This window comes from Phanerochaete carnosa (assembly GCF_000300595.1).
Source record: "Phanerochaete carnosa HHB-10118-sp unplaced genomic scaffold PHACAscaffold_12, whole genome shotgun sequence".
Classification (NCBI taxonomy): domain Eukaryota; kingdom Fungi; phylum Basidiomycota; class Agaricomycetes; order Polyporales; family Phanerochaetaceae; genus Phanerochaete; species Phanerochaete carnosa.
The window spans coordinates 378,424-389,466 of NW_006767639.1; the positions used below are offsets into that span (position 1 = coordinate 378,424).

At 59.0% G+C, this 11,043-nt stretch overlaps 2 protein-coding genes across 2 annotated transcripts; both read right to left on the minus strand.

The window, feature by feature from the left end:
* Positions 1–6,672: 6,672 nt before the first annotated feature.
* PHACADRAFT_105298 (uncharacterized protein) lies at positions 6,673–7,881 on the minus strand (the record flags this gene model as incomplete). Its single annotated transcript, XM_007401169.1, has 1 exon — positions 6,673–7,881. One exon carries the CDS (start codon positions 7,879–7,881, stop codon positions 6,673–6,675), a length of 1,209 nt encoding a protein of 402 aa, XP_007401231.1.
* Positions 7,882–7,956: 75 nt separating this feature from the next.
* On the minus strand, positions 7,957–8,900 carry PHACADRAFT_57550 (uncharacterized protein; the record flags this gene model as incomplete). The annotated part of the gene is made up of 3 exons (XM_007401170.1): positions 7,957–8,030; positions 8,575–8,666; positions 8,803–8,900. Coding segments are annotated over 3 exons (264 nt in total), but the record flags the coding sequence as incomplete, so codon positions are not given.
* Positions 8,901–11,043: the final 2,143 nt, after the last annotated feature.

Below are 11,043 nucleotides of genomic sequence, written 5' to 3' on the forward strand. Positions count from 1 at the left end.
ATAATCTCGTAACACACACGGACTGGGTCGTCTGAGAATGTAAAGTAGCAGGGTGGCTTGATGGCGCTAGTAAAAAACGATCGTAAGGCTGTGAGTAAAGAGTGTAAGTTCCTGTTCCTTATATGGGCGTCTGACATGTAAGCTGCAGTAAGTAAATGTAAGTAAAGCCTATGAATTACCGGGTAAGTTGTCGTTCAGCAACTGCGGCGTCCGTCGACGACGGGCCCACTTCCATGCCGCTTCGCTGCCCTGGTTATTCTGCAAGAGTAACACCGTTGTCGTCATTTGTATATTCTCTTCAACGACCCGCGCGTACTGTGCTTAGTTGAAAGAATGCCTGCTCCATTACGATATTGCGGGGACCTGTAGTCGCCTGTGCACAGCTACTCGACCTAGTGCCACTGTCGCATTGGGAGGCGTGCTCTACTCGGAACAGAATCTGGCATACGACGCCGCATATCGATGTAGTAAATCTATGGGGATTTAGCCATTCAGGGTCAAAACGTTTCTGACTTGCTCGCCGCTTCCGTTCTGGCAAAAGTCAGTTCGGCCGTCATCTACTTGCTATTGTAATCAATGTTGACCACGCCCGGATAGCTTGCCCTCTCAATTACAGACATCCTTGACCTGTAATCCCACCAGCTGTCGATGATCTACGGGCTCAAGAGTAGTTTGTTATCGTGAGTGTTTCGAGTCACGGTCGTCTTGCTCTCGAGGTAAACAATGCACGCGGTTCTCTCTACAGACCCTGCATAGTGCTGGATAGAGGCTGCTATACATATAGGTGCTTCACTATCAGTCCTACTTCGCCGCATGCATGCTGACGTACGCGCCGTTCCAGATACTAAAGGCTCTCGTCCACAATTTCTGAAGCCACGGGCTGCTGCAATATCCCCCATCCTTGATATATCGGGAGTTAGGCGCGTGTATTCAGAGCGTGGCTGCAAGGCTGAAGAGCGACACGCGAACACGCTGAGCAGACTACGAGAGGTTCGTCAAAGGTCCGGCCCTGTGCAAGGCCTACACGTTGTCCAGACATGACAGGAGCTGCTGTGGTGCTGGGATCACAGTAATCCATGCCATATCGATATGAGGGCACTCCCTGCGCCCTTCGTGTCACGCACCCTTGCATTCGCTGCTCTGCCATTCACGGGTCTTCTGCACGTCCGGCGCTTCTTTTAGGCATATTGAAGTGATCATGCTGCTCATGTTGAACGCACCTAAACCTCTTCGGCTATCGGACAACGTTGTTTGCGGAGAAGTTCCAACTAGCCACATATGTAAGGTTCATATCTACAGCCTCGAATGAGATTATATTTCTCATCATTGCTATTTGGCTGTAGGCCGCGCTGTTGTAAAGGAAGTCTTGCCGCTGACGGTCCCTACTGCATCTATTGCATCAAGAGCAATATATCGCATGTGATACTGGATCAAAATCTAGCTTGCAGTCATTTCAGGTCCGTGATATCGTATCCATCGTCATCCTTGCACATATACAGACTAGTAAATCCCAATGTACAGCCAGTAGACGCGCGGGCGCCACCTGCGCAAGCCCAATAATTTTGCTCAGGGTTGGCTCGCCAGAGATCTGATTCCGGCCCTCTTTTCCTTATTTATTAAGCCTGTTCCAGTTCCGTCGCAGGTTGTATATGCGCCCACATCTATCTCGGTAGCACGTCGGAGCGCGTGCCCCAAAACTGTATATGCTCCTCTCATCGGCAAGGTCGCAGCGAAACTCTCGATGCAGACGGTCCGGGCGACGCTACAGGTTCCGGAACATGATGCTCCGAACGGACAACGGATGATGTTGCGCCGTGGCCCTCTGGAAGATCCGTGTGGGATCTAGCTGCACGACTGATCGTGAAAGCTTGGCGTCTCGTCCATCGATGTGGGCGTGTGCTCATGGAGCATGGAATTGACGACAGCCTCTTTCGCGCTCGCGTTATCTCACGGATGCTCTGCGACAGTTCTCATGCATGTGAGCCGATTGCTCTCATGGAAACGAGCCACCAGGAATCCTTATCCTTCTGTGAGTGCCCTCGAAGCATCGTCGTTACAACTTGTACGTACCGGACGCTGACCCTGTGCTTCCGTAGCACAGCAACGAATCTCTCGGTTTGCGATCCGTCCTTCCCGATTGGAAGATGGGTGCGCCTATCCGTCAAGCATACTCAACCGCTGTTGTTTCCAAATCGGAGGGCTTTCTCGCGATCTCCTGTGCCCATACGAGCGACGCTGATCGCAGGCGTTCGACACGGGATTTCCAGAAACGCCCTGGCTCGCGCAGGTGAGGGGAGGACGTCATGCCAGGAGGCACTGCGTCCCAGGCGTCTCAAGCCTTCCAGACCTCCAGCAACCCACCTGCTGATTGAACCTGATTGCGCATCAGCGCCACATGGATGTATGTTATGAATGCTCCGTCGTACCCGGTGCAGCCAGAAACTGAACGTAGATTTGCCCCCGAAAGTCAAAATTATGATGAGCTTGGGCCGCTGGGCACCTTGCTCGACCGGCCGCTGAGTCCTTGGCAGCTGAAAACGAGCTGCTTCAGGCACGCGGGGCTCGCTTGGCGACCTGGGCACAAGGACATTGCGCCGGGTTCAATGGCAAGGTACGCATGTCAGCTGCCCGTCCAGCGTATGACGAGAAATGCTGTTCCAGAGATAACATTGATCTTTTGAGGTGCGCTGGCAACGCACTGTGTCATGTGTGCACGGCCGCCATCACTCCATCTGCTGTCCGCACCAGGCAAGTGGACACACTGGCACCGCATGCCCGCGCTGAGCGAATAAATTGCAATTTCGGCGGTGACAGTGCGGTGAAACAACATTTCGTCGTGCTTGCCGGAACGTCCTGGATCGGACGAGATCGTGCTGCTCGTCCCGCGCCGTTGTGTTCAGGAGGGAGAGCGGCCATCGATCGGCTCCGAGAGCGGTTGTTCCAGCCGTGCCAGCATGCAGCAGCGTTCATGCCCACCGCGACGGCACTAGCAATGCAACTCTATCCACTCGACCCTGGCATCCGACCCTGTCGACGAGCCACGTTCCTGCACAATCGCACTCGATGGCCGGAAGGAATATTCTATGTGTTCGGTGCCGAACGCTCCGGCGCGCAGATGAAGGGGGTGCCTCCTGTGACCGTGCTCTGGAACCGCGGTCAGCTGTGGCTCGATCACCGTTCCTGAGCGGCCTGGAACGAGTAGATGGAGGCAGTTGCACACACGCCTGTTGATTCACGGTAAAAGAAGAAGACCAAAAAAAAAAAAAAACAGACTTGTCCCTTGCTGTGTTCTGCGACGTGCGCTCATCGTCCACGGGGACAGTGCCAATGCGGACAGGTTACACGCTGCCGGACGCCGTTGGCACTTGCAGCACTGTGCTGCGAACTTGGCCCGCCAGGAGTGGCAGCCCGGCTTCTCAAGACTCTATCATTCTTCACGGTGCCTCACGGTGATGGATGCGTGCGCTACCCGCCTGGATGCGCCGTCGCTGGTTGGGCGCCTATAGAGCGGGAGGCGCTGCAGCTGATTCTCGATGGCTGCGGATGTGAAAGGAGGAGGATCGACGGAAGCTCGGATTGGACAGACATTCCTTCCGGCGTCGTCGTCGTAGCAACGACGCGAAAGCCGCGCACCCAACAAGGCAAGCCGTGCACACCAGCGGAGTCGGACCTCGCATCGCTATCGCAAAAAGTCTCCCACCGCGAACAGTTCTCAATGCCACCACCACCCTGCCGCAGGGGCGAGGCACACACACTCGCTATCTGTGATACGCTGCTGAGGCCTGAGGTGGCATCAGAGTACGTATGCCGTCCGGGAGACGCGTTTCCCAGGCGGCAGCCGTGGATGAATAACCGGTCTTGGGCGCATCTCCTGGACCTCGACTTTCTTGACGGTCGAGTCCGCTTCGACATCGATGCTCGGAGGCCGGCACCGGGTACCCTGTTCCCCGTCTCCACCTGGTGAGACTCTAGAAACAGTGTGCTCCTCGTGCACACATTCACATGTCTGGTTCGACCCCACCGGAGACAGGCAAATTAAATGAGAAGGTTCAACTGTCGCACAGATGGACCGTTCCCGGCCACTTGAGGCTCTGGCACTGAGGCACAGCTGTTACGAGAGCGCGCGGACGGCACGGTGCCACCGTCACGCTTGTGCGATAAGTGGAGGGGCGAAGATCATGCTCGGTGCTTGGGGCGCACCGAACAATACATCCGATGTCGTTTTTTCTGTCTTGGAGATCCTAATCTTTTCCATGACGCTGACGCTCGTGATCAGGAGACCCCCTTGTATTCCTGGTCGCCGAGCGATTCGTCATGTCGACGTCAGAACGCAAGGGTGCTTCCCAGCGAAGCTCGGGGAACGTGGCGATGATCGCAAGAAGAAGGGCCGAAATTTTTCTGGAAGACAGGAAAGAGGCTCAGACACCGTTCGCGCTCTGTATAGGAAAGAGAGTCGCTGGCTCGGCATGGTCACCCGGTGCTGCGAGACAACGCACGCACGCTCGCACACCACAGGTTTATATGGGCCGAGCGAGTACCCGACTCCGAAAGTACGCAACGACAACATGCATACAGTCGCGGACAGGAATGAATGCATTCCCATCCCGAATCCCCGGGCAGAAAAACGCTATCATCACCTCAGGGGCGCCCGGGCGAGAATGGCCTGTGCGCGGTCTGGGACAGAGAAGCAGAAGCCGGGGTGGACACTCCTTCGTAGCAGCGTGTTTCACACATGGCTGTGCAGGACTCGAGGAGCCTACTTCTGGGGTTGCTGACGGGCTCTATCATCCGGCGCGCCAGGCTCTTGCGACGCGCTCGCTGGCTCTGGCACGCCCGCCATGGTGCCAACTTCGGGACGCGGCCGCTGCTTGTTGTGTGTGCGTGTGCGTGTGTTTCGCCCGCGCCCGCACGGCGTCCGCACGTACGAAGGGGCTGCTTCCGAGACAGTTCGCGGCGAGCGTGGCTTCGCGTGGGGTTCCGCCGCCGCAGCGGCGGCGCGGCAGGGAACGCCCTGCAGGTTTTTTTATTGTTGTTCTCTGCGTCCGCGCGCGCGCCGCCCGTGACCTCTGGGAAGCGGCTGGACGGAGGCGCCGTGCATTCAGTTCGCACGGCGCACGCTCACATGGGGGTGCATGAATGGCGCCACACACTTGCTGCTGCTGCTGGGAGCTTCTGCTGTGCACACACACACACGCACTGTGTTTTGACAGGACCCTCTGCAGAGTCTTCTCTGTGCCACTCGGGCGTGTGCACGGCGGGGAGAACGCGCACAAACAACATGCAACAGCGTATGTCACCGACGTACCACGAGCTGGACCTGCGTTTCAGCCCTATCGGCGTCGAGTGCTCCCGGCACGCAACCAATAGGAGGGGACGCTGCTGCTGCTGCTGCTGCCGCGCGCACGCACGTCGTCCTGGCGCAAGGCGAGGCATTGTCACGCTGCTGTCATGCATGCTGCAGGGGGGACCACGGGACACGGGACGTGGCAAGGCGCACGCACACCCGCTGGGCCCCTCCAATACAAATTACTTGTTGCCTCCAGCGGCGGCCCCACCGTGACCCGTGGGACCCTGAAGCCCCGTTCGCCAGGCTTCTGTGCGCCGAAGATCGGACCTGGGCCGGCCCTCTTCTTGGTGATCCCTTTGACATTGCGCTTTTCGGAAATGCATCATTTCGTCCCCAAGTGGCATGCATGTTTCTGCGGCGTGACAAAAAGAAACGCTCGTCGTTCGTTTCCCCATTGCGTCCTCCGCGCTTGGCTCGGACTCGGCCGCGCCTCACCTTGCTCGGGAGCCACCTTATCACTCCGCGTCGGCTTCGGCTCCACCGTGCGACGATAGCACTTTGCTTCCAGACCCAATAAAGATAATAGATTGCAGTGAGGTAAGAGAGATTACAACATAGGTTGGTATAATGTTAAGAACAGCGACGACTGCTTGAATGACCACTGAGACACTAGTATGTGCAAGTATGTACGGTGAAGGCAAGAATATAAGCGCGAAAGACGAAAAAAAAGAGAGAGAGCTATACTAGAAAGGACCCTAGGTACCTGTTGCAAAGCCGTGTCTCTGCGGCGACATCGACGTGTGCGGATAAGTATGTACACTCGAACACTAGAGTTAGTATGTGCGATACATGTACCAGAATAACCTTCGCGAAAACATGGGTGGGGAGCGCGCGCTGGCGCAGAAGGCACGCCGAGAGTACAATAAAAGCGAAGCGAGGGAAAGCAAGCCAACGACGAACGGCCCTCCCCCGTCCGTTGCGGAAATATAGAGATGGTGCCCGTAACGGGGAGCGAAAATAGTGCTCCATCGAGTCGCAAGAGCGCGACGGCCGACGGCGTGTAGAGTAAGAGAGTGCATAGGGGACCGGGAGAGACGGACGCCGCGTGGTGGCGCCAGACAGCGGAGGCGGGCGTGTAGAGTCGTATTAATGTACAATAAAGCAAGCAAGCAAGCCTTGGGGCAGGACCTCCGGATGCGACGAGACGAGACGTAGATAATCGATGGCATGGGAGCGCGAGAGCAGACGAGATGCGCGGTCTTGAGGTCGGCCTTCCTCCGCGGGATACGACGGCGACGTCGGCAGCCCTCTCGAGTCTTCTGCGCGACGGTGGAGCGTCGAATAAAATTTGTTAACAATCAAGAAACCCACTTCAATTCTTCAGCCTATATCGCTCTTCGGCGGCCACTCCTTTCATCTTCGCTCTCCCACTGCTCCTCCTGCGCCTGGTCGTAGCGAGGAAAGCCGGGCAGCGGCGTCAGGAGTGTGCTGTTCGGCGGGAGCCTGTTGCTGCCAAGCGAGACGTGTCCTTGGCTGGTGAGGAGCGGTTCGTCGTCGCCGCCGACGTCGGGCTCGACGATGTTCTCCGCACTTGGCGGTGTGTCCTCTGGTTGGGCGTACCCGGGTCCGACGAGGTGCGCCTGCGAGTGTTGCGGGTGAGGTTGCGCAGGGGGCGGGAGGTCCCAGCCTCGCTGCTGGTGGTACGGTGTCCGGTCAACGTAGTACTCGCCCTCGCTGGCGGCGTACCGCTCCTCAGCTGGGCTCTGCGGTACGTGACCGTGCGCCTGCTGCTGTCGGTCGTGGTAGTCCCGGCTCTCGTACTCCTCTTCGGGGTACTGCAGGCCGCCGGTCGCGTCCTGCGCCGAATATATGCTGCGCGGCGACTGAGTCACGGACTGCTGAGCGTGGTGCGGGTGCGCCATTGCGTGAGGCGATTGGCTGATGGAATGCGGGCTCGGATACGGCTGACTGCCGCGTCGCCTGAGAGCCCCAGCGTTCATCGCCATCTCATACTGGGAGTCGAAGCCACCAACGCGGTGACCTTGGTCGAACGAAGGGCGATCAAATGCGCGGGCGTGGCCCTGGTCAAACGAGGCGCGGCGGTGGTCGTAGTCGTAGCGAGGTTCCTCCTGCTGCCGACCGTACGACTGGGCGTCGAACGATCCACGGTGACGCTGCGCCTCCATCTGCGCATGCGGGTGTAGGGTCTGCGGGTGGCTCTGGTGTTGGAGATGATACTCGAAGCTGCCGGTCGTTCGTGATCGATTAAAGGAAGGTGGCTGAGGGTACGCAGAGGCACCGCTGGTGACTTGGCCGAGACTCTGGCCAGGCCCTGCAAGAGCATGACTGCCAGGCATGCCCATCGCGCTGGAAGTAAAGTTAGATGCGAGAGATCCGGGGCTCAGCACAGGTCCAGCCATCGATCCGCTCAGGCTGACGGGCATGGCGCCACCTTGCATATTCGGGTTAATGCCGGACACAGGCATACCAACGGGAACGAGCTCGCTCCTCATTGGATGTGCAGCCATGGGCAGCCCTGAGGGAATCTGCTGAGACGAACCGGTCATGTTGTTTGGCATGGACGGAATGCCCATGCCACCCGGTCCCAAGCCGTACTCAATGTTGATTCGGCGTTCCGCGTCTTCTCGCTCGCGCTCGATCTGTTCCATACGGGCACGATCTCGAGAAAGTTCCTCGGCCTCTTTCTTGGCCGCGCGCCACTGCTTGCGGAGCTCTTTGAATTCTGTGAGAAGGATGAGAAATCAGTGACCTTGCTGACTATATGCGGACCAACAGAAGTACGGGAGCAAAATAAACAAGCGTTTGCCTTCTCGAACAAAAGCAAATGGGAAGCTTGTGCCTGGATTGAGATCACAGCCTGTTTAGTCTGCAGGGGTGACTCGCGGATTATCCGTGGATATCCATGCCATCCTGCCATGCTTCGGTGGAAACGAGATGCAGACGGTTGCCCTCTGTGGGTAGCATGGAGCGAGCAAACGACGATCTTCATGTCGCCAGTTAGAGTAACCGCATATATCGAGTATGGATCGAGGTAACGGCATTGACCAGATGGAGGTGACCATGTGCGCTTGTGTGTGTGGGAAGGGGGCGATAATGAGGGTCAAAGCGAGGCAAGCCCTTGTTGAGTTCCGAGATGACGAAAGCAGGGGGTCCGATGCGAACACGCAAGGCGAAGGTCGCAAAGCGCAGGGCGGGCGCGAGCCCCGAGCGGCGAAAGCGCAGGTACTCGACACGGACGAGAAGTGACAATAGGCAAAATGGCTCACCTCCTGGACTCCGCTTTCCTCCGTGCTTCTGCATGGTGACGTGCGCGTTCAAGTGGTTCAAGGTTCCATAGGCTTTCGTGCAGTTTGGCCAGCTGGATGCGGCGGCGCGGTACCGGTACGCACAAGATGGGAGATAAGCGCTTCAGTCAGTACGTGTCCACCCCCCACGACTCCATAAAGCTCAGACGACTTTGAAGGCGGGGTAGCAACAAAAACGCGAAGGCTCACCTGCACCGATAGAGCCTCTCGATCTCGTCGTACCTCCTCCTTGGACGTTTCTTCACCGCGTTCCCTGGTAGCGCCACAAATGAATACGTTTTATTCGACTTGCCCTTTTGCCCAGGTTTTGCCTCCGCACCTTCCCCTTGTTGTTTGGCGTCCTGACTCTGACCCTGCTGGGCGCCGACCCCACCATCCTGCGGCTTGCCTGCGACGGGCGACTCCGGCGTGTGTTCGTATCCGTGGCCGGCATAGGAGCCGGACGCGCTTCCCGCCGTGTTCGGGCGCGCGCCGCTCTGGGCGAGCCACGCGCCGTCGTCAAAGTAGGGCTGCTGGTGGTGCTGGTGCTGGTGTTGGTGCTGCTGATGCTGGTCGTGGACCTTGTCGGCGAGCCCATGCCCGAGCGCCATGCCCGAATTGGAGGCGAGTGCGGCGGACGTCGCGGTTATCGCGAGCCCGTGCGCGACAGTGTCGACGGGCGTGGTCGTGAAAGGCCCGCTGTCCTCGGGGTGCAGCTGCGACTGCTGGTGGTGGTGCTGCGCGTCCCACGCGCTCGCTTCGGGGCTGTAGGCGTAGCTGTCCGATGGGCGGGGCGAGTACTGCGTACGGGCGAGCTGCTCGTGGGGAAAGGCGTTCGAACTCGGAAGCGAGGACGACAGCGGGAGATGCGGTGGCAGGCTGCTGTTATATGCAGCGCGGTGTCGCACCAGGGGCTCGCTTCGTCGGCGGTCGGGAGCAAAGTAGTGTGTGTTGGACGGAGGAGGAGGAGAGAAGGCGAAGTGGGCATCATCGACGGAGACACGGGGATGGTGGGGGTCGTCGGGGTCGAGAGCCGAGGTGGGCGGGCTCAGAGAGTCGAAGGACCCCGAGCGTCCGTGTTCATGGCTGGGCGGGTACGGGGAGTAGTAGGACAGGGCGGACGGCGGGGAGGAGGCGGCGTCGGAAGCGGCGGGTTCGGAGTGTGGAGAGACGGGGGCGGTGTTATGGGGGAGGGCGAGGGCGGGGTCCTTGGCGTCGTGGTAGGCGAGCTGGGAGAGGGAGAGGCCTTCGAGGGAGAGCTGGTAGGAGGAGGGATACTCGAGCATAGCGGTCTGCTCGACGCGCCTCGGGGCGAGAGGAGGCGAGATAATATTCGACGGACGACCAGAGGATTTGGATCTCGCTTTCGGATCTTCAATGCTATCATCATGTTCGATCGCCTCCCTCCCCAGCCCGGCGCCTGCCTCCGATTCGATTCCAGATCGGCTTTCGATTTGAACATTCTGCCCAGAGAAGCACCCTCGCCTTACCCGTTCCCACGGGCCAGTGACACCGGACATGCTCAGATCCCCCAATCTATCCTTTTCCGGCACGCCCTCCCAGCGGCGGGTCATCGTCCGCCTCGCTCGGACGTCCACGTGGCCCCGCCCTCTTCTTCGCCGCAAGCGGCGCCCGCCCGGTGTCCGAGCAGAATACGTCACCCGTCGTCGCCAGAGAGACACAGCAGAGCCAATCACTCGCGCCATCACCGATATACGATGCTGCTCCCACGACCTCCCCCGCCGCAGCCCGCCCGCGGCGCTGCACTCGCTGCACCGCCTCCAGTGCACGTGCGGCCGCTCCGACTGGTTGCCGGACCCTCCTCTTGCAGCCCCGGCGACGACGGCCGGCATGTTTTGCACGAACATTTCCGCCAATAAAAACGATCGATTTTCACGATCGGAAAGCACGGATATTGCGGGCATAGCGACCCAAGCGAACAGCACGTTCAATTTCACCTGTCTCGGCGGGTGCTCTGCAGCGCACCAAGGTTCCATCCTCCTGGCCAGCAAGTAATCTGGACCCTTTGCTCTGCACGGTTACCCGCTGCCAGTGCGCCGCTACCTGCCACTCAGACGTCGGGTACGCTCAATTAATCATTCCCGCCCAATTCATCTCGTTCGTCTAGAGCTCCGTCGTCGTCCGAGTCGTCGCACACGACCGCTCTCAAGAGCCATGTCCGCCGCGCATGACCCTCGGCAGACGCGTCCAGCGTCGACGTCGCAGCAAGCCACCACTACGCGCATCCGCCTCACGACGTCTCTCTGTCGCACCCCGAAAACAGAGGCTCCGCTTTGGCTGAACAGTTCTTCCCGCAAACGCCTGCCTCCGTTCTCCAGGGCGCGGCATCGCCCTCAGAACACCGCGTCAGCCGTCCGTCTGTCCGCTGCCTGCGCGACGAGCTTGCAAATTGTCGAACGACACCCGCACCCGGGAACCTTCGCGCACAGA